Genomic DNA, 23,913 nt, shown 5'->3' on the forward strand with positions numbered 1-23,913 from the left:
GGTTTCTTCTGCTTCCTATATTCCTATTATTCTTAGATTTGGTTTTTCATAGTGTCCCAGATTTCCTGAATGTTTTGTGCCAGGATTATTTTGGATTTAACATTTTCTTTCACTGAGGTATATATTTCTTCTCTTGTATATTCAGTACCTGAGATTCTCTCTTCCACCTCTTGTATTCTGTTGGTGAGGCTTGTCTCTGAGGTTCCTGTTTGAATTCCTAAATTTTTCATTTCCATATTTCCTTTAGTTTGTTTTTTCTTTATTTATGAAATTATTCTAATTTCACTTTCAGATCTTAAACTGTTTTATTCATTTCCTTCCATTATTTGTGTTTTCACAGATTTCTTTAGGGGATTTATTAATTTCCTCTTTAAGCACCATAAAGGCTATTTTAATGTCTTTGTTTTGTGCTTCAGCTGTGTTGCAATTCTCAGGGACTAATGTGGTAGGGCTCTAGAGGAGACTAAGTGTCCTGACTGTTGTGGAATATTAGTTAAAGATGTGTTACATCCTTTTATACTGTGGAATATTTATTTAATGATGCAAAGATTGTTGCACTGTGATGGGGGATGTCCTTCTGTATGTATGTTTCTCTTACTGGTTGATGAATAAAACACTGATCGGCCAGTATCCAGGTAGGAAGCATAGGTGGGGCTACCAGACCAGGAGAGGCTGGGGAGATGGCAGAGGAGCTGAGGGGAGTAGGGGTGGTGTGGGGGGTTGGGGGGAGACACCAGGTGTTCTCTGGTAAGATAAGGCCATGTAGAAATACATAGATTAGTAGTTATGGGTTAATAATTAAGACGGAGCTAGCCAATAAGAAGCCTGAGACATTAGGCAAACTTTTTATACTTAATTTAAGTCTTTGTGTGTTTATTTGGAGCAAAGCAGTTGTGGGACCAGGCGGGTCAGAATCCTCCATCTTCAGCATTCTTTTATGTTACATTTGTTTAACTCTGTGAAGCTATGTTACTTTGCCTGCCTAAAACACATGATTGGTCTAATAAAGAGGGGACAGGCAGGGTTGTCAAGCACAGAGAATACATACAGAGAGAAGGGAGGAGCAAAAAGTGAGAAGGAGAGGAGGACACCAGGGGCCAGCCACGCAGCCACGCAGCCAGCAACGGAGTGAGAAGTAATGAGTGACATATAGAATAGAGAAAGATAAAATCCCAGAGGAAAAAGGCAAGTGGGATAATTAGTTAAGATTGGCTAGAGGGGCTGGAGAGATTGCTCAGTGGTTAGGAGCACTGGTTATTCTTCCAGAGGACCTATGTTCAATTCCCAGCATCCACATGGTAGCTTACAACTGTCTGTGACTTTAGTTCCAGGGGATCTGACATCCTCACACAGATATACATGAAGGCAAAACATCAATGCACATAAAATAAGAATAAATGAATCATTAGAAAGAAAAGATGGATAGAAATAAGACAAGGTAAGTCTGGGCATTCGTAAAGAAGAATAAGCTTCCGTATGTTTATTTGGAAGCTGGGTGGTGTTCCCCCAAAGAGGTGAAAGAATAAAAAAAAAAACAGCTAAACTAAAAAACAACTACAGTTGTTATTGATTATGTTTTATACTGGTGTCTAGTCATTTGGGTTTGGGATTATTGTAGTTCCAGGTCCTGTTATCTGGTCTTGTCTTTGTTGGGTGGGTGTTTTGTTCCTTGGTTTCTGTCACCATTTCCCATTCTTAGGAGGGTATGGTGGCTGTGTGTTGTCTGGTAGGGAATTATAATGGGATTTTGATAGGTGTGGTCCCTGGTGGTTCAGGGTAAAATGTTTTTTTAGACATTGGGAGCTGGCACTTATGAATGGGAATGGGCTGGGGGGGGGAGTGGACTGAAGTTGTCCACAGGAGGGAAGAAGGCAGGGTCTTTCTACCAGGCTCTTCTCAGTTCCCGGAGAATTGGGGCAGAGAGTAAGGGGGAGGCCACTGTAGTTCTTGCCAATTGCTCTGTGTTGCTTCACTGGCAGTAGGTCTTACATTGTGGATGTTTTTACCTCTCCTTCTCCTAGGGCATAATTGATATTTGCTATCATTGTAGAGACCTTCAAGGATACAGACCCAGCCACCCTGATGCTCTCCATGACCTGAGGGGGCTTCCAACCCGCAACATTTTCCTTTTAGCCCAAAGGCGCTGTCATTGCTACAGGTGTGGCGACAGATATATCACTATAGGCCACAGCAATTAGTCTGCTACAGAGCCAGGGGTGAGCCTGGAGGTTGGATTTTGAGAGAAGGAGGGAAAGTAAAGATAGAAGTCACCTATTTGCTTTGCTGGCCTAATTGCTTCTCTGGCAGGCTTGGGTGGTGCGTTCCCAGGGGATGCCTGTTGCATTTGTGGGCTGGAATACAGTGATGAGTTGGGGGAAGGAAGATTGAAGGGGAAGAAATGTGATCCACCCGAGATGGGGGGATGGGAAGGGGAAAGGGGAAGGAGGAGGCCACAGATAGTTTGCTGCAGAGCTGAGGTTAAGACTCGGGGACTGGATTTTGAGGAGAGGAGTAACAGCTTAGCCTGCTGGCTTCCCAGGCTGGAGTCCCTACTCTGTTTTCTAACTGGCCTTTTTTGACAGACGTGTCTCTGCCTCTTGGGGCCTTATTCTAGGTCCCATGTAACAGACCCATGAAGGTCTGATGAGGTAGCAACTGGCTCCAGCATGTGGAGTCTTTCCCAGCAAGTGTCTGGATTGGACTAGACAGTTGCATTTGCTCAGACCCATCCCCAGGTGTAATAGGTGTGACTTAACTCTTGAGTGCCCAATCAAGGACCAGAGTCAAGTGCACAACCAGGAGGACAACCTATGATTCTCTTACCCTTCGAACCCCTACCTCCTGCTAATGATGCTCTCCTCCCTGGTGCCATAGTTAAGAAGCCTTGGGATGGTTCACAAAGGAATCTGAGATGTTGACTAACAACCCTGAAAGGCCCAGAGGCAGGACTGGCTTTCGGGAGGATTTACTTTGGGTATTCGGCAGTGTCATCATGACCTGGCTCTCTCTGCCCACTTTTCCCTTCTGCTATAGAGGTTTTATTTATGGTGGTTCCTCATGGATGTGAGGCATCCCACAACCAGCTCCAGACATCCCTCCTCCTCTGGGGTGTAGAGGTAACTTCTTGCTGTGTCTTCACAGGCAAGCAAGATTCTAGGGCACAGGCTGGTAGTGCTAAGGCATGTGTATTGATACCCCTGTCACTTTCCTTGTGTTTCCTGACCAGAGAAAGAGAAGGGGGAAGAGAATCAGATACTTACATATTTGTGTGGGTTGTTGTGTGGGTCACATAAAGGATTTCTGATATGATAAGGCAGGAAAATTATTCCCTTTCCACATCAGATCTGTGCCAGGACCTGCATATATTTGTTACATGGTAGAGACTAAAGTCACCAATCAATTGACCTTTAACAAGAAGTCCCCTGAATGGTCCAGGCAGACCAATTTAATCATAGAGTCCTGAAAAGTGGAAGAGGGAGACAGAGAAGATGTAGGCCTGGCCGTGTGGTTGCTGGTTCTGGAGATGGAGGAAGGGGCCTCAGAATAAGATAGCTCAGCAGATTCTGGAGGCAGAAACAGAAGAGTCTCCAGAAGAGTCACAGCCCCACTGCCATAGAGTTTAGCTCATGGAGATTCACAAGGGCTCTTGAGTCCCAGGACTGTAAGGGGATGAGTCTGTGCTGGTTTAAGCCTCCGAATCCATGATTATCTTGTTCCGCTGAGGTTATACAGTAACACGGGAAGTGTGGGCTCTGGGCATCATTTTTGCCTACTGAGATGGGTTTGGCTTTTCTCCTCATGAGATAAAACTTTTTAGCTGGGGATGATGGTGCATACCTGTAATCCCACAGCTCAGGAGGCAGAGGCAGGAGGATTGCAAAACTGAAGTCAGCTTGGACTATAGCAAGACTGTCTCAAGGGGGCGGGGCAGGGGACTGTGTTTGCGCATCTGCTTTGTGTAGCATGAGGAGCCATAAAGAGAGGGGCCAGAGCTTGCACTGCCCCAGAAGCAGGCCACCTGCCACCTACTGCCCCTTGCTTCTCTCCCCACCTGCCTCTGTCCTGAATGTTTGTTCTCTGACATGACATTACTTGACCTGCTCTGAGAACACCACATTTACCAGGAACTGGGATTCTTGTTCAACTGAAACTTACACTCACTCACAATATGACAACCAAAATGCAGGCTATTGTTCATTAGCAAAAATGTATTTTAGAAGTCTGCAGTCAGAGCATTTCTTCATTATAAAGTCAGCTTGAGAACAATGCTGCCTCTTGCTGAGCACAAACTGAGTCAGTGAGGCTGACAGCTGCAGTCCTTTATCAGCCCAGCATCCAAATTACTTCCCCATTGTGTTTCCTCGCTCTACGTCCAGCAGTCCTGCGTCACGAAGATAAGAAGCCCCAGTAGTAGACATTTTATAAGGGGCCTTCGTGCAGTGTCAGAAGACCTTCAGTGACAGTGAAGGAGTAACAGGAAGGTCTGTTCAAATGGAATCTCTAACAATAGTTCTCTGGGAGGGCAGCGAGGGTTGTTTTGAATCACAAATAGGGAAGTCAGACTAGAAGCCCCAGCTGAAAGTGAGCACTGAGGCCGGCAAACCTGTACTCTGGGTTCTGGATGTAGAACAAAAGGAGTTCACATCAGACATCTGAGACCTTGGAAGTGCCTGTTGGGAAAAAAGTTGAGAATATTCCCAGCTCCTGCCTCTCCTCCAGCTCTGGGACACGTCTGCTCCACGGAGACCAGCTGCTCTTCCAAGTCCTCCTCCAGCATTCCCGTCCTTTCCCAAACTCCCTATCGTTGACAACAATGGTGTCCTAGCCCAGGGTGGCTCTCAGTATCTCAGGCCCCTGGAGGCATCTACTTATGTTCTCAAGGGCTGCAGACCCAAGGAGCCAAGCACAGGGGAAATTAAAACCAATTTCTCTCCTGAAATCTGAGACCCCCACTAAGGTCCTGGTTTCTGTTCTGTTCTGCGCTTTTTCCTGGGAGATGCTGGTCATGGTGGCAGTACAAAGGCCAGCAGTTAAAACCTGTTCACGGTATTTGTGTTTAACACAGTATTTCACTCAGTGTTTTCTCACTCAGTCCACACACCAACCCTGTAAAGATGTGGGGGTTTCCTTCCCATCAGTATAGAAGGAAGGCAAGATTTGGAAAGATCCGCCCATGGTCCTGGCTTCCAAGTGGCCAGTGCATTTGGAAGATAAGCCACTGCAGTCCATGATACAGGTGACAGGCAGCTTCTAACACGCCCAGGTGGGTGAGCAGGGACAGGGATTCTGGAAAGGAACTCATGGGGGTAGAGACCCTGTAGAGCCTCTCCCCAAACTGGCTACTCCCAGAGGAGTAGCTCTGGTTTGTCTGAGAAAAGGAAAGATTATCACTCTCCACTAGGGGGCAGAATGAAGATACTGGAACTGGTAGTCCCAGATAGGCTCAGAGACTAAGAAGATCTTAGTTTAGACTAGTTGTCTATTCTGGTCACCCAAAACTCCACCTATGTGTGAGATACTGCAATAGGGACTTAGGGGGTGACCTCAGAGAGACAGACATGGTCCCTGCCTCCCAGAGTGTAGCCTTCTGGAGGTGCACCTGTGCTGGGCCCCCAGAATTTCCACCTTGGTGTGAGAAACAAGTTGCAACTGGCTCCAGTTTGACTGGTCTGCTTCTCCCATCAGGGAGAGGTTGGGGCCTGGAGAGCACACACTGTCCCCATGCAGGGTCTGTGGTTCTCTGGGAAGATCCCAGGGCATCCACCCTGCTTACCCAGGAGCTTGTGGGAAGTCGCTGGAGAACAGCCACCAAATGGATCTGCTGTGCGTCCAGAAATATGAATGGACGCAAAACAGGCGGGTTTCCACGTGTAATTGCACATCTGGGGAGAGCTCACAGTGCCCTGCTTGGGCTGGAGTAGGCTTCACCTACCCTCCCAGCCAGGGGAGGGACCTGAAGGAGGGGCAGATAGCCAATGGGTGCCTCTTCTCTCCTCACTCAGAATCTGTGTCCCCATGTTTAGACCTGCTCTGTTCAGCCAGCCTCAACCTGAGGAGGGTCCCGTACAGCTGAGGGCTTGGCAGAGGCCCTGGGCAGGTTCAGTCTAGACACGCAGTACTAACCCCGAGGGGCCCCTCTGTGGCCAGGAATGCTCTGCTCACTGTGGTCCATGGCAACAGAGCTGGGGTCCAGGTATGAGCATTTGGCCCACAGTGGGCACTGCTGCTGAAGGTCAGGAGCGTTCTAAGAGACAAAGCTGGGGCAACGCTCCAAGAGAGATGACTCCTTCCTCATCCAGGCATGGGCACCTAGTTATAACCTTTTTGCCCTCTGTGGCAAATCCTGTGTGCAAGCAGTGTGACCGGCTGGACTAGATGCCACAGACACACACCAGCGTTCCCACTTGAGGGCCTTTGAATGGTGGCTCCCACAGCCCCATCATCAAAAGCACCCATGGACTGTTGGGCAGTGTTCTTGAGTCCCTAGCACCCAGGCTGCTGTCCTCCTTGCACTCCCTGTCCCACTCCCATGAACCCTCACTATCTACCCTGCACTGCCCCATCTACTTTGCCAGGCTGGGATGCCCCTAAGGGAAGACCCTGTACCATCCACCCCGGCCACTGCTCAGTACAGCTTGACACAGGGGCCGCTATGCATGCAATGAGAGTATCAGCACCACACAGCATGCTGGGTCTTGAATCTGAGGTCTGGCTGCCAGGCCATGGCTCCTCCAGCTGCGAGACCCTCATCTTTGCCCTCGGTGGTCACCATCTTCCTCAATCAGATCTGAGGGTGGTGGGATGAGGTCTCGGGGGTTCATCCTAGCTACCAGGCAGACGTCATAGCTGTCGTGCATGAGGACGTTGATGGCGACAACATTCCACTGGTTCTCCCAAGGGTCCAGCTCCAAAATCTCTTTGGAGATAACCTCATGGCGATCTGAAAGGCAGCAAAGTAGAAAGAAAAAAATGGTGTGTTAAGCTCAGAGGCTGTCACCACTCTCCAACTGCATTCTCTTTGAGGGCTAAGGGTTAACCAACAAACCACTGAAGAAGTACATTAGGGCAGTGGAAGCATGTGTCCTGATAGTTAAGAATTTAAAGAAGACTATTGTGGTGATATTTTGTTTGTGATCTAACAAATAAAGCTTGCCTGAAGATCAGAGTGTGGAGCTAAGCCACTAGTTAGCCACAGAGGCCAGGCAGTGGTGGCACACACCTTTAATCCCAGCACTTGGGAGGTGGAGAGAGGAATATAAGGCAGGACACAGGAGTTCATTGCATTCAGTCTGAGGATTCGTAGGGACAGAATCACCACTTTGGTCTGAGGATTCAGTAGAGGTAAGAACTAGTGGCTGGCTAATCTGCTCTGCTTCTCTGATCTTACAGCATTAACCCCTGTATCTGATTCTGGTTTTTAATATTAAGACCAATTAGAATTTGCACAACAGACTACCATGCAGTTCACATTAAAAATTTGTCTCAGCATGGCTGGAGAGATGGCTCAGCAGTTAAAAGCATTTGTTGCTCTTGCAGAGGACCCAAGTTCAGTTCCCAGCACCCACACAGGGCAGCTCACAACTCTAGTTCCAGAGGATCCAACACCCTTTGCTGGCTTCCTGGGACACCACACACACATGGTACACATACATATAGGCAGACACTTACACATACACATAAAATGAAAGCAAATGTATCTTTAAAAACCATTCAAGTATTGCAGAATACAATGCTGTCTCACGTTGGAAGGGATGTTCCGGTGTTTCTGTATGCATAAGAGGAAGCACAGCCTGAATAGTGTGACCTTGACCCAGCCATTGCCTTCTCTGCGCACACAGTTGAACAGATACTGACACCTAGCCAGGATGTGGGCAGGAAGCAGACAGCATGAGAACCCTGGGCAACTTGAGAACTTAGTAAATGGGGCTTGAGAAAGATGTGGGTGGGGTTTAGGAAGACCTGCCATAGATGCCCCAGTGACCTGGATTGGAAACAGCAGGGGTCCACAATCCTGCACAGGGAGGTCACTGACTGCCAGAGAGGCACTTTCTAGAGGGGTTGCCAGGAGCTTATGCGGGCAGACGAAGGCAGATGCAACCACACTTGGCAAGTGTGCAAGGCCTGCCGTGCAGGGTAAACGCCCTGTGCTCTGCATGTGATGGTCATCGTGTGACGGTCAGCGAGGCATGGCCGGGAGGAACTGTAGGAGGAAAAGAGCCTAGTGTGACACTGTCCCAGAGGCAGGGGACGAGGCACACCATTCAGTGTCATGAGGTGAAGACACTAGGCGGTCATGCAGTGGCATGAGGGCACAAGCTAGCCTTCCCTCCAAAGATCAGGTGTCTCCTACTGTCTGGGGTTTTTGTCTGGTGGACTTCTAATGATTTATCTTTATTTATGTATATATGCATGCATGTACCCACAGAGCCTAGATGAAGCCATCAGAATGCCAGAGCTAAAGTTACAGGTAGTTATGAGCTGTCCTGTGGGGTGCTGGAAATTGAACTCAGGTCCTCTTCAAGAGCAGCAAGTGTTCTTAACCACTGATACATCTCTTCATTCCCCTAATATTTTCATGTTGATTTTCCTATATTCTTTGACTATGTAAAGATATTTAAAATATCTTTTATTCATTTTTTAATAAAAATACCAACTTGGTTTCTTCTAAAATGTTTTCATGTAACATATAAAATAAAAACAAAAATTCACATAACTGTATTATAAATAAAATGTTAATTTTAAAATAGTAAACTTTTTTTTAAAAGAAACTAGAGTTTTTCTTAGAAAACATTTCTACACACAAGGAAACCTCCTTAACTGAACTTTAGCCTGATATTAGTTCTGGCCAGCAGGTGGCGGTGAAAGCAAAAATTCAAAATGCAGGTTTTCCTGCTTTAGTCATTAATTCATTTATTCATTCATTCACTCACTGGAGCGGGGGATTCCTAGAACCTAGAGCCCCACACATGCCAGGCAGGGCTCCACTGAGCTACACGCCCACCACAAATGCTTTTCTAAAAATCAAGCTATTTAATCTCCAAGTATTTGTTCAGTCCCTTGTCCTTCCACTCTCCAGTCTATACATCTGCTATAAGCCGCGCTTTGTTGGACAGTGGACCTCAGTGCATGCCTGTCAAGCCCAGCTGGCCTCTGGGCTGCCTGCCTTTCCTGGAAGGGCACCCTGGTGGCCTTGTGTTCATCCATGCAGCCATGGCTGACAGCTCGTGGTGGGTATGGATTCAAGGGTACAGAGAACTGATTTACGGTCTGGGCACCAAGGGCTGGTGTAGGGAGTGGGCTGGGTCAACTGCATTCTTTCTTTCTGAGATTTTAGCCTGGCAGGAAGGAGCAAAGTCACGTGTAGCTGAGAATCCAAAGGGTCAGTACCTAGATTCTACTACTTGGCCCTTTAAGACAAAGTTGCTGATCCCTGGGGTACATAAGGCCAGAAGGTTAAAATGGAGCCAGAGGAATGAAATGCAGAAATCTTCAGGAGGAATGCACTCAGGACAAGCTCTGCAGAGATCTTCAGGAGGAATGCACTCAGGACAAACTCTGTGGGGCATCAGTTCTCCAGGGGTGGAGAGTCCACGCAGGCAGACATAGCCCTACTTCTCACTCAGGCTTGACTGTAGACTGGGTCCTATGGGAGATCCTCACACAATTGGAGACTATACTGAATAGAAGACTGGAGAGCACCAGGCAGAGTTCAGCAGAGGGAGAAGTGACAGGTCCGAGTGAGGGACACAGGGTTAAAATCTGGAGAGGCACTGGGCTAGGCCTCTCTGATGTGCTTGGAACATGGAGCTCAGGGACTGTTCTAGACTGTTCTGAGGCCAGATGGGCTGTGGCTTTTCATCCCTGAATCCTTGTGCCCAGGCACCCTTCCAATCCAGTGCACAAAGATACTTGAGGACGTATGTGTGGCTTACACTGAGAGTGCTTAACTAATAGAATCAAGGGTGGAAAGACATGTTCAATGAATCCTCCATTTGGAAAGTGGGTGACTTGGGACAATGGATCATTGCTCTATGCCTCTTTTCCATTTCTTGTAATGTCCTCAGAGGATGAACTCAAGGGCCACATGTGACTACATGCACATCATAGGTGATTCTCCGGAGCAGATCTCGAGTTTGATGCTAGCCTGGTCTACAGAACAATTTCCAGGACAGCCAGAGCGACACAGAGAAACCTTGTTTCAAAAAAACAAACAAACAAAAACCATTTGCAAAGCTTTTATAATGCTCAAACTCATCCACTAACTGTAGAAGCATTTTTTAGACTGTGGTCATGACTCCATATGTGCCAGTAGTGAAAACTTTGGCAACAGCAAATGTTTTATAAATACCCTAGGACTAAAAATTAGTTCAAAATCAAATGCCCATTGCGTCTGAGCCATTTCTGGCAGGGTTCACCTGTGTGGCACTGTGACCTTGTGGCAGTCCTGGTTCTAAACACACCACATGGACAGTGACTCTGTATTCACCACACCATAGTGCCTAAAACACCTCAGCTCGGATTCAACCCTGTGTTCTCTACGTCAGGGACTCAGGGCTTTTGTTTGGTTTTACTCTTGTCTTTCATCTTTTCTTTGTTTTTTCCTTTCCTTTTTCCTTCCTTCTTTCTTTCACTGCAACCTACAAGTTCAGTACCAGCCTGGGCAGAGCAAAGCCTTGCTTTAAAAATAATTACAAAAACAACAACAATGACAACACCAACAAAATCACAAGACTAAATTCATATGAGGACAAACACTTTCACTTGTGCAGAGTTGTCTGATGTTAATAAAATGACTTTTAATTGACACTAGTAGATGCATTAACTGTTTAGGAAATCAACTGGTCCTTTGAACAACCATCTAAGAAACATTCACTGCTTTCTCCATTCATAGCGAAAGTAACAGGTTCAGACAAGCTAATTAACTCACCTAAAGTTTTACAGTCCTTGGCAAACAAAACTCCACTGTGTAACACTGCTCGGAGGGGGTTAGTTAGGTAGCAAGATCACAGAAACACAGAACCTTGTGCCAAATGAATAAAAGTACGCACCCACTCAAACATTTCTGGAGTGTACACATTAACTAACAATGGGCTAGGGCAAAAGAAAATCTCAATAGAGCAGAAGTCATAGAAGGTGTGTGTACCTGCCAAGAATGCAACTGAATTCAGATTTCATGATCGCATAGCAAACAGCAGGATCAGGATGTGAATGAACACAGGAAAGAGGTTTCCTGATGTCACCTGGACTCTGGTGTGGAAGGGGCGTCACTGATAGTGCGCAACACTGTTGATCCTTAATTGCAGTAGTAGCTTGGGGGTGAGTTAATACATCCACCCGGTAAAAGATAGCTGCTGAGTATCAATGAGTGAAATGGCCTGATTTCTCTTAAAAGTACTTCCGACAAAAGAGAAGGAAAATAAAAGTATATTTATAGCACAAATAAAAGTGACAAAGTAAAAAAAAAAGACAAACTAGTTAAACTAGTTGATGTGGCTCTTGCAGTAGACTGTTAGGGGAATCTTTCTGGAATAAGCACCCTGACACCAGAGAGCTGGAAGAAAGATGCCACCAGTGGACTGCAGCCAGGGACATCTCCTGAAAGGCTTCGATGATGGGTTCACTGTATTCTTATTTCATACTCTAAAACCACAAGGCAGAGTGGACAAGCAAGCAGGATTTTACAGAAGCGTACATGGCAGTCAGCAAGTCATTAAGGGCAAAGACCCATTGTTTCAGCTGCTCCTCCTCATTCTGTCCCAGGTAGCAAGTGAAGTCATGCTAGGCAAACAGGCAGTACAAGCATTGCTTCAAGTGAGTCACTAAATAAATGATAAATCACTACCTAATAATTGGCCTTTTCTACTTTATTCTACTTCAGGAGGACTGCATTATTCAAGGCCAGCCTGGTTAATTTAGTGGGACCCTGTCCCCAAACAAGAAGTGAACAGAAAAGAGGGTTGGTGACACAACTCAGTGGTAGGGCAACTGCCTGTCGTGCACAGGGCCCTTGGTTTAATCTCCAGAACAGAACGGAAGAATTAGCATGATTTTGATTGAATTTATATACTATAATTTCAGATTAAATTGGGAAGGGCTTATAGCAGAGACCCTAATTAGAAGCTAATTAGATAGACTTCTCAATCTTGGGACTTGGGAGGCTTAATTATCTTTGTGAAATCCCAGTGAATATACTGCCTGCATGGAAAGCAGGAAATCACTTTGGACTTCTGACCTCAAATCAAGAACTTTGAAAAGTGTGACCCAATCGTTTGCACCAAGCTGAAAACTGTTTCTGAGAGTCTCTCTTATGCGATTTGAGTTCTTGCTCTGTCCTCTGACACTGGTGCTGATGCTCGCACTGTAATCCTTCATATCCTCTCACATATGCTTCAAGTGTCTCTTCTGAGGGCTCTACCTGGTATGGTTCAAATTTCTCCAGTCTGTCATTTGAAAGTGCACACTGTTTTAACTCAAGACTGTTTAGAATGTTTGAGATTTTTCCAGTAGAGGGCTGGAGAGATGACTCAGCAGTTAAGAGTGTGTACTCCTGCAGAGGACCCAAGTTCAGTTCCTGGCACCAGGTTGGTGGTCCACAACTGCTTGTAACTTCAGCTCCAGGTGATCTGATGCCCTCTTCTTGTCTCTGTGGGTATTACACACACACACACACATACACACACACACACACACACACACACACACACACTAATTCTTTAAAAAACTAACCCTGAGCCAGGTGGTGGTGGCTCACGCCTTTAATCCCAGCACTCGGGAGGCAGAGGCAGGTGGATCTCTGTGAATTTGAGGCCAGCCTGGTCTTGAGAGGGAGTTCCAGGACAGTCAAGGTTACTCGGATAAATCCAATCTCAGGGTGGGGTGGGGAAATAAGTTGATAGTCAGGCATGGTGGTTTATGTCTTTAATCGCAGCACTCAGGAGGCAGAGGCAGGAAGATTTCTGAGTTCAATGTCAGCATGGTCTATATGTTTCAAGTTTTAGGACAGCCAGAGCTATACAGTGAGACCTCGTCTCAAAAAGTCGAATTGTAAGTATTAACAAAAATTTAAAACAAAATATATTTATTGTGTATATGTATGCGAGGAGTTGACTCTCTTCCTCTACCATGTGAATTCCAAGGATTGTACTCAGGTTGTTAGTCTTGGTGACAAGGACGAGCTTCAATAGTACCTAAGACATCTAAATAGCTTTTAAATTTTTATCTTAAGAACATTGTGGACAGGCTTACAGTTTCTATAACTTCTATTCTGGAAAATAATGGGAATTTTATTTTGATTTATTTGCAGTTGGTTAGCATGTATATTCTCACTGTCCAACAGGAATGCATCCCTTATTTGTTCAGTGTAGGGTTCTATCTATATTTTTGTTTGCTTTGAGAGAGGGTATAGTTCCAGTTGGTCTGGAACTTGCTATGTAGATCAGGTTGGCCTCAGGACATGGTGCAGGAACAGGGAGCATTGCACCACCTCTGCAAGACTAGGAGAGGGCCAACACACCATAGCACAGCTGTGTCAGAGGAGGCCTGCTTGCTCTTCCTCTAAGCTGAAGTAAGTCTCATGGTGGCCACACTTAAGTGCTGGTTTTCTTTTGTTTTACTGGGAAGAGGGTCTCTGGTTTCCTTCAAATGAATGCTGGCAGACCTTTTACAATTGCAGTTAGTTGTCTTTCTGGATTCATTTCCTCATTTCCGTGTGTGTGTGTGTGTGTGTGTGTGTGTGTGTGTGTGTGTGTGTGTGTGTGTGTGTTTCCTGTTTTTTTAAACAATGTTCAATGTTTCTCTGTGTACCCCTGACTATCCCTGAAGTGACTCCAATTGAGAATTCACCTGCCTCTGCCTCCTGAGTGCTAGGATTGAAAGCATTCTCCACCACCACCCAGCCCTATGTTATTTTTAAAAACCATGCATGTGTTGCGATTTTTTGTGGGAGTCTGTTATTTCATTGACATGATATAAAATATCACTATATTAATCCTAAAAGAAAGATGAAAGCCATATAGGCTTCTCCTCAGAAAGAGGGTGCACTGCCGCACTCTTGTTATCGTTTCTAAGCTCGGTTTGTCCTCTAGGTGTCACTCTTGGTACTCTTCTAAGCTCAGGGCTCGGGAATAAGGAAAAGGGGCTGGCATTTGTGTTGACCTACTTAGGATGAAATATTACTACACTAACAAGGGAAAGGAACAGGAGGCTGAACCCCATGTCAGCTCTTTCCAGTTCAGCTAGTCCCCAAAAATAGACACACCACATACAGCAGCATCATATTCCCTGAAGAAGTCAGCAAACTGTGACCACACCTCCAGCAGCCAGTGGTTCAAGAACACTGTCTCACGAAAATGGGCTCAGCTCTACCATGGAGTAAATGAAATATGCACATGAGTTTTGAGGTAAATAAGTTAATGAAAGTCCAAGTATGTGGCAGACTGCCCTGTGATGCTCCCCATGTTTTTTAGAGTGTGCTCTGTGCTCTGGGAGGTACTTCAGTGGAAACATGAGGAATCATTTTCATCTAGATTTACTTTTAATGCAATCAGAAAACTGGAAACAGTGTTTGGGGAACTGTACACTGTTTTCCACTGATTTGCCTATCAGTGAAATGCTAACTGGCTGGTTTGCTATTATAGGAATAGTGTTATTATTAAAAACATTTTAGATTTATTTTTTAAATTATGTGTATGTGTATCTGTCTCTGTGGGGGGGTATGAACAGTGCCCACGGAGGCTGGAAGAGGACGTGGAGTCCCCTGGAGTTATAAGTGATTGCGAGCTCCCTGACTCGGGTCCTGGGAACTGAACTTAAGTCCTCTGAAAGTAACCTCTGAGCCGTTCCAGCCCAATAGGAATGTTATTGGGGACATGTCCCACCAGTTTATGCAAGGTATGCATCTCTCCCATGCTCATGCTCCCTGTATTCAATTTCTGTTCTGTGCTACTGTTGTCATCATGGTGACCAAACACCTGACAGGAAGCATCCTAAGGAGGGAGGAAGGATTTTTTTTTTTTTGAGAGAACACAGTTCCACAGTTCATCATGGTGGTGGGATGAGCACTGGCTTGCTCTGCTCACGGGTAGGCAGACCAGGCAACAGGCTGAAGGCAGGCCTGCTCCCCAGAGGCCTTCTTCCTTTATCTAGACCCCTCCTCCTAAGAGTTGTGTAGCCTCCCCAAGCAGCCCCAGCAGCTGGGGACCAAGTCTTTACACATATGAGTCTGAGAGGAGCAGTTCACACCAAAACCATGATAGAGGATTATTTCAATGTCCCCACTGTTTTCATGCTCTACAGTCTTTCCTGTATATGAATGACTCTGGGGAGGGGAATGAGCCATCCCACTGCCCACTCTGGCTTGTTCCCGGTCAGGGATTTGACCTGCTCTTCCAGTGGTGAGGAAGTTGCTTGTTGATGAAAGCAACAAATTAAGTCTGGCTCAGGAAGAAGGAGGGGGCAAGAGGAGCATCAGGACAGGCATGACCAGCAGGTGACAGCCTATCCACATGGTGATCCCAAGCACACACAAGATAGGGACCACAGGGATAGGAATGTGTGGCAGCATCTGTGCTTTGGGCTATGCATTTAATTGAAAGAATACACCTGTAAAGTTACTTTTGATCAAGGGACAACTGACATTACATTAACAGACTGGAAACATATTCCTAGCTTTCCTAAATTTATTTATAGAAGTATTGAATATGGTGAAGTCTTCTTTTCATTTTTTGAGACTGGGTTTCTCTGTGAGTCCTGGCTGGGCTGGAACTCGCTATGTAGACCAGGGTGGCCTTATATCCACAGTGATTCACCTGCCTCTGCCTCCTGAGTGCTGGGATAAAAGGCATGTGCCACAAAAGCTTGGAATGTTTCTATTAAATCACAGAGAAGCTTTAAAATAGCAAATCAAGGGCTGGAGGGATGGCTCAGGAGTTACTCTTCCAGAGGACCTGAGTTCAGTTCCTAGCACCCACATGGCAGTTCACAACTGTCTGTAGTAGCCAGCTGGTGAGCTCTTTGCACTGCTGAGTGCTGTTCCCATGTTTAGATCACCATAATTTGCTTCTTTGTTCATCTTGTTAAGGACCTTTGAGTTGCTCAGTTTTAGAAATTAAAATTTGCCAGATATTCATATATAAGTGTTTGTGTTAGCATTCTCCTCCTCTCTGGGGGTAATTACAGATACATGTACCAGGTTAAAGGGTAAGTGTATTTTAGTTTTATTGTTTTCCAGAGTGACTGTTTTACTTTGCATTCTCACCAGGAATGAATGAGAGTCTGTTCTGCTTAACATTCTCATTAGGTCAAGACCTAATTGTCAAATAATGTCTTAAAATATTTAGCCTTTCAAATAGTTTGTAGTATCTTATGGCAACTTTAATTCACATTTTCCTAAGGAAATGGTGTTGAACATCTTATTTCAGATTTGTTTGTCTACTTTGGTGAAGAGTTTGTGAAAATCTTATATCTGTTAACTTATTTCAGTGTTTTGTTTCCTTATTTGTTGGGTGGGGGTTGGCTCTCTCTCACCTATCAAATTCAGGTTGTTAGGCTTGGGGGCAAGTGTTACTGAGCCACCCAACATCAATTCTGACCACTATCCTTACTTTACTCAATTACATAATTGTTAAATATCAATTTTCTGGCCAGGAATGTGATATACGCCTTTAATTCCGGAACATGAATGGCAGAGGCAGGAATTCAAGACTATCCTGCTCTACATATTTAGGCCAGGCTAGCCAGAGCTACATGATGAGATTGTGTATCAAAACAAAACAAAGGAAAGCAAAATAATCTGCCACATTTGTTTGGGTCTATTTATGGATGTTTAAAAAATTTTTTGCTCATTTTTTGTGTCCTTCCTCTGCTGACTGGTTTTGACACAAACTGGAGTCATCTAAAAAGAGGGGACCATAAGATCCAGCTGTAAGGCATTTTCTTAGTGACTTATGGGAGGACCCAGACCATTGTGGGTATGGCCATCCCTGGGCTGCCGGTCCTGGGTTCTATAAGAAATCAGACTGAGCAAGCCAGGGAAGCAAGCCAGTAAGTAGCACCCCTCCATGGCCTCAGCTCCTGAAACTGGGATCCTGCCCTGCTTGAGTTCCTGTCCTGACTTCCTTCAGTGATGAACAGCAATGCTGAAGTATAAACCAAATAAATCCTTTCCTCCTCAACTTGCTCTTTGGTCATGGTGTTTCATGCAGCAATAGAAAACCTGACTAAGACGCTTCCTGTCACCGGTCCCACACTGTTAATGACTGCTTTACACTGAGTCTTCAAGCTAAACAATGAACACTCTCACTTTACTCTTCTTGTTTGAAAATCACTTCGGCTCTTCTAGTTCATTTGTCTATCCTTTCCAAAACACAGATCCTCGGTGTATGCTGTTAGATTTACCCCCACAGAGCCATCTCCTCAGCACACCTCCCTTTCGTATGTGGAGGTAGGGTCTTCTGAAGCCCAGGCTTTCAAACTGTGTAGCTGAGGAGCCCCAGGTCCTCCTGCTGCCATCTCCCAGGTGCGGGGCTGGAGGTGCACCACTGTTCCCAGTTTTGTCCTGTGTCTTTTTGTTCTGTTTGTTTGAGACAGGGGCTCTCTGTGTATCTCTGGCTGTCCCGGAACTCGATCTGTAGATCAGGCTGGCCTTGAACTCAGAGATTCACTCGTCTTTGCCTCCTGAATGCTGGGACTAAAGGTGTGCTTCACCACACGCAGCTCATCTTGTGACTTTGACCACCCATGCAATTATGTTTACATTTAATTTCTTTTCTTTTTCTTTTTTTTGTTTGTGAAGCAAGGTCTCACCATGTAGCACAAGCTAGCTTCAAACTCACAATCCTATAGACTCAGTCTTGGGGTGCTGAGAGGTTACAGGGGTACACCACCACATCTAGCACCAATCTGACTTTTGTAGACTGTATATAGTGGGATGCAGTTTATTTAGTCTTAACCATTTTTGTCTTTTAGTTAATTTAATTAGACCACAGACAAGAGAATGGCCAGAAACAATATGCAAGTAAATAGATGCACTTTGTAGTGAAATTTTATTTATAAAAAACAGTGAACTGTATCTACTAGGGGTGGACTACAGTTTCCAAATCTCTGGTTTTGGCTATTATATTTGATATTAATATGCTTGAGTCTAGGTCTAATTAATTAAAAAATCATTTTTCCTTTTTCCCTATCTTTGTTTTTAAACTGTGTGAACATTTTCTACTTCCATTTTCAAGTTATCTTGAGGTTTAAAATCCCATATCTCCATGTAGTTTTCTGGGTTTTTTTTTTTTGTAGTTGCTGTAAGGTTCACTATACATTTTACAAACATCTGTATACACAGTTGGCCATTGTGAATTAACACATTGTTACTTTAAGTAGAGTATAGGAATCTTCCTACCATACAAGTCCCTTCTCTTACCACAGAGAGGGAGATGGCCCCTCTGTGGGTTAGAAATGCACACTGAGAGTACTACCAGACAATGCTAAAATTTCACTCTAAACAGTCACATATTTTTAAATTATTGAAAGGGAGAAAAATAGTTGGCTATATTTACTGTATGTGTCTCTTCACTGACTCCTGATGTTCCGGGTTTCTCAGCCACTGTCCCCTATAATCCTGGAGCTGGGATCAGGACCTCGCACATACCAGGCAAGTGCTACTACTGAACCAATGTCCTGTCCTCCAGGTTTCTCTGTGGTATCATTTGTTTTTTATCTCTAGGAACTTTCTTTTTCAAGAACAGGTCTGCTACAAGTTCTGTTTCCCTCATGTAGGGAGCATCTTGGCTTGACTTGGCCCTGGTCCCCAAACAGCATCTTTGTAGGCTACAGGTTTTCAGATATGTGTTTGTCTTTAGTCCTTTAGGAATGGTGTTGCATCCTTGGCTTGAGAAATCTGGACTATGTATCTCTTATCTCACATATTAGCTGTTGATTTTTTGTTGCTTCTTTCAAGATTTTTCTTTGTGGGTAGGTGCTCAGATGTGTGGTTATAATGTGTTGGGTGTGGCTCCCTGCCAGTTCTTGAAAGCTCACAGGCTTTGGGAGTGGTAGGCTCCCGAGTTCACCTTGTAGTTCCTCTGCTCCTCTGCTTCTAAGGGGCATGCTCTGGTCTAACTAAGCAGCTCAGTCAGCAACTCATTTATTTTGTCTTTACTTAAGCCCTTCAGGGTTGCAGCTAATTAGAGCTTATCATATAATTGCATTCAATAAAAATATGTTAAATAAATGAAATCCAACAGGCATCATCCAGGGTAATAATTCTCAGCCTCACCAGCGTAAATACCTGATGATCTGAGTTTCATCCCTGGGACCCACATGGTGTAAGGAGAGAACTGACTCACATAAGTTGTCCTCTGACCTCTACATACATTTCACACACACACACACACACACACACACACACACACAGAGTAAACAAATATAAAAACAGTCTTTAAAGATCTTTTAAATAACATCAGCGTTCGACTTCCATACCAAATACTATAATTTAATTTGACATGCCAGCCTACTATTTATGAAGCAGACTTTTGGGGCCAGACTCTGTATGTGACTCTGAACTCCAAATTCAATATTTACCATCTATGTGACCTCCTTCCTGTGTGCCAGTTTCTGCATGTATAAAGGCGATCCCAGTATCTCCCTTGTATGCTGTTGTGGGAATAAATGAACGATTTTGTGCACAGTGCTAAAGGCTGCTGTCAGCACAGCCAACACCAGCATCGTATTAGGCAGCATCTGACAGTGGGAATACCCACTGTGTTTTCTACCTGCTGGTTTGGGTTTGTATTTTGCAGGTGACCATACTGTCACCACTAAGACTAGGCTAAACTTCACTGGAGAAGACAGGGACATAAAGAAAGCTCTGCTGGGCAGATAGGGGAATCAGGAAACCCTTCCAGTTCCCAGAGAAGGAAGGAAGGGTGGGGAGGAATGAAGCCGAGGTGGGACTATTGGGTTCCTGGGGAGCCAGCTGAGGCTGAGCTGAGCCCCGGTGGACTCAGAGCATCTCAGGCTTGGATGCTGGATGAAGTCTCGGCAGCCAGGGACGGGCTGAAATGGAGATCCATCAGGTCCTGTTGCTCCCGAGCATGCCTGCAGAGCTTCCTTGCAATCCTGTGGGGAGGGAGCACCTGCAGGTGGCATATAAATGCCTATGCTGTAGTAGGGGTGAGGGGCCCTGCACCAGAAAACCCTGATGAACTGAATCCCATGTCTTCTAAGAGCTCATCGTTTTCACAAAATCCCCACAGTTCAAGCTTATGTGGCCCCCGAAAAGCAGGATTCATGGGTGCCAAGCATGGGCAAAAGAATCTGCCTGCCCTCCTAGGGCCACAACTGTCATCTTTTGGGTATTTTTTTTTTTTTTTGGTTTTTCGAGACAGGGTTTCTCTGTATTGTTTTGGAGGCTGTCGGTCCAGCCCAGCCTCAAACTCACAGAGATCTGCCTGCCTCTGCCTCCCGAGTGCTGGGATTAAAGGCGTGCGCCACCACCGCCCGGATCTTTTGGGTATTTTTACAGATGGAACGGGTGTCTGCCACTAGGTGTTGTCTGCCACCATGGTCTTCATCTCTGGGATGAGTTATTTCTGCCTCTTCCCTTGCAAAACACAGGGTTTATTTGGGGGTTGATGATGTTCTGAAATTAGATGGAGGAGTGATCACACAAACTTTGTGAACATGCTAAAAAAAACCACCCCACTGTTTTTTTTGTTTTTTAGGGAGTGGATGTTATATGAATTATATGTACTAATGCTAATTTTAAAGGAAAACGTAAGAACTACCCTCCGCCCTTCCTTCTAAGTGGTCAGTTTTGGGGTCTGGCACTAAAGAAGAATTGAGTTGAAGTACTCATAGGGAGAGAGAATGATGGTCACCTCCCCTTCTCCCTGCCCTTGCTCACTGTCATCGCAAACCCATTTCTGCCCTCCCTGGGTATTTCCTATTAGTGGGTTAGGGGCAAGGGAATCAGTGGCAAGATGATCTTTGGAGATTGCCTTCTCCTGTAGAGTAATGTTTTTATGATCCACTTATGCTAGAGCACATGTTAGTTCCCCATTTTATTGCCAAATGCTATTCTGCTGTGTGAACACAGAACTTCTTATCTAGCCATTCACCAGTTGTTAAGCTCCTGGGCTGCTTCCACCTCTGGGCTGTTACAACTCTGCAGTGTGAACGCTCTCATGTGAGTTTCTGTGCCGAGACAGAGTAGCAGTCCCTGATGTGTGCACTAGGGTAGGGTCATGCGGGCCACTGAAGGTTCAACCTTTTAAGGAAGCCAAGTCTCACAGCAGTTGCACACTTCCACCCTCGCCAGGGTGTACGAGGACTCGGACTTCCCCAGTCCTTGTCAACTCTTGTAAGTTACCATCGAGCCTTTTGTGACAGTCACTCTGGTGGGGATGAAGTGTGACCTCACTGTGGTTTTAATGATGTCCAGCACTTGGCCATTGGTTTACATTCATTGGAGAAATGTCTATTCAGGTTCTTTGTCAACTAACAAATTGATGATTCCCTCCATACACCAAGAACTACAGGCGACTGAGGAGTGCTGGGAGGGGGAGAGACAGTCTTCCCCCAACAGCAAACCAACTGGTTAACTAATACCAAATGGTCAGCTCTGAAAAACATACATGTAAGTAACATTATACAGACCGATCAGGGGGGCATTTATGCATTTAGGAAGGATATATGGGAGGGTGTGGTAAGAAGAAAGGGAAAGGGGAAATTATATATTATAGTCTCAAATAATAGAAGAAATAATCTTTTTAAAAGTGGGTGATCTGTCTTTTTGTTATTGAGTCAGCTAGCTTTCTTCCCTCCCTCCATCTCTCCCTCCCTCCCTCCCTTCCTTTCTTCTTTCCTTCTTTCCTCCCTCCCTTCCTTTCTTCTTTCCTTCTTTCCTTCCTTCCTTCCTTTCTGGTTCAGAGTCAGGAGCTTTGGAGACTGTCCTGGAACTCACTCTGTAGACAAGGCTGGTCTCGAATTCACAGAGATCTGCCTGCTTCTGCCTGCCTAGTGCTGGGATTTAAAGGTGTGTGCCATCACTGTCCGGCGAGTCAGATTTCTTTATATATTCTAGACATGCCTCTTCTTTGTCAGATATAGTATTTACAATTTCCTCTCACTTTGTCAGTTGCCTTTTTTTTAAAAATGCTTTTAGAACAACTTGCCTATTCAACTGTAAAATTCAAAGTCAAAAAGATGCCTACATTTCCTTCTAAGACTTGGTAGTTTTAGCTATGATAGTTACTTTTTTTTAATCCTTTTTGAGTTCATCCTTGTATATGGTGTGTGTTGCAAACCAGTGACTCTAATGGAAGGGGCCACTTCTCCTCTGAATGCTCAGGGCTTTCCCACTGAGCTCTTCAGAGTCATTTGCTGGAACTCCAGTCTGGACTGTCATATCTTTGAAGTGAGTATTTTGGCTCTTATTATAAAGGTCTCTTGCATTTCCATGTAAGTTTTTTCTTATTTTTTCATATACTTTGGGCATGTTTTTTCCTTTCCCTAACTCAGATCTTCTATCCATTTCCCTACCCATCTAACTTAATGTTCTCTTTCTATCTTTCTTTAAAAAAACCCACAAAATGAAAATCAAAACAAATAAAAAACCAGTGAAGCAAGCAAACAAACAAACGAAAAAGCCAAAACAAAAAGGTCACGGGTCGAGGGTGGGGTGGAGCCGGGGAACCAAAAAATCCAAGGAGTTCTTCATTTTATGTTGGCCAACTCCATTTAAAATTTAAGTCATTTTATTAACCTGAGTACTTATTTGGTTTATTATTTTAAATTTTCTGTTATTAATTTTTATTTTATGTATGGGTGTTTTGCCTGTATGTATGTCTATGTACCATGTGTGTGCAGTACGCTCAGAGACTGTATAAGGAAGGGCATTGGATCCTATGGTACTGGAGTTATAGACAGTTCTTAGCTGCTACATGGATGCTGGGAACCCAATCTGGGTCCTTTGCAAGAATAATCAGTGCTTTTTATAGCTGAGCCACCTCTCCAACTCTGGGCTACTATCATTGTTACTATTATTAATTATTTTGTACTTTTTAATGTACAAGTTCTGCGCTTTTTGTTAAATTTATTCCTAAGTATTTTATTTATTTTGATGGCACTATAAACGTGATGTTTTCTTAATTTTGACATTTGGATTGTTTGTTGCAAGGGCATACAAATATGATTTTCTGTACATTAATTTTGCAACCTTACTGAACTTGTTCCTTACCAATAAGTTAAAAAAACTTCTTAGGATTTTCTAAATATAAGATTGTGTCACATGTGATTAATTATTACTTTATAATCTGGCTGCTCATGCTTTCCTTTTCTTTTCTAATTGCCCTGAGCAGAGTCTCCAGCACAGTGCTGAACAGTTCCTGGTTCTAAGGGAGACGCGTTCGGTCTTTCCCCATTAAGAATGATGTGAGCTGTAGATTTTTCCATAGATGTGTGCTAGTGGTCCAGTTACTGTGCTGAGTGTTTATGTTATAAGTGGGAGCTGCATTGTATTGTCTTTTATTTGTCATTTGTTAAGATGATCATCCCACCTTATTAATAGGTGTGTTATACAGATCAATTTTCAGAAAATTAGCCAGCCTTGAGTGTCTAGGAAAATCCTGCTTGGTCATGATATATAACTCCCTTTGTATGTTGCTGGGTTCAGTTTGCTAGTATTATGTTGAGGAGTTTTGCATTTGCGATCTTTGATTTTTTGGGTATGTCTATATATGTATATGTGCCATGTGTACAGGTATACGTACATGTGAGTGCATACATGGAAGCCTGAGTTGACATCAGTGTTTTCCTCAATGCCCTGAACCTTGTTTATTTTTTATTTATTTTTACTTTTTATTTTAAAATGTTTAATTGTGTGGGTGTTTTCCTGCATGCATCACGTGTGTGCCTGGTGTC

At 44.6% G+C, this 23,913-nt stretch overlaps 1 protein-coding gene across 3 annotated transcripts in view; it reads right to left on the reverse strand.

Annotated features, from left to right (window-relative positions):
• Positions 1 to 4,188: 4,188 nt before the first annotated feature.
• Kbtbd12 (kelch repeat and BTB domain containing 12) overlaps positions 4,189 to 23,913 on the reverse strand; it is a 66,204-nt gene continuing 46,479 nt past the window's right edge. For all 3 annotated transcript variants that reach the window (XM_040738552.1, XM_040738553.1, XM_040738551.1), the window contains exon 6: positions 4,189 to 6,940. In XM_040738552.1, coding sequence (XP_040594486.1) covers positions 6,747 to 6,940 — 194 coding nt within the window. In that variant the 3' untranslated portion in view covers positions 4,189 to 6,746. The remainder of the gene's footprint in view (positions 6,941 to 23,913) is intronic.

Source organism: Mesocricetus auratus, unplaced genomic scaffold, assembly GCF_017639785.1.
Source record: "Mesocricetus auratus isolate SY011 unplaced genomic scaffold, BCM_Maur_2.0 Super-Scaffold_100676, whole genome shotgun sequence".
Classification (NCBI taxonomy): Eukaryota; Metazoa; Chordata; class Mammalia; order Rodentia; family Cricetidae; genus Mesocricetus; species Mesocricetus auratus.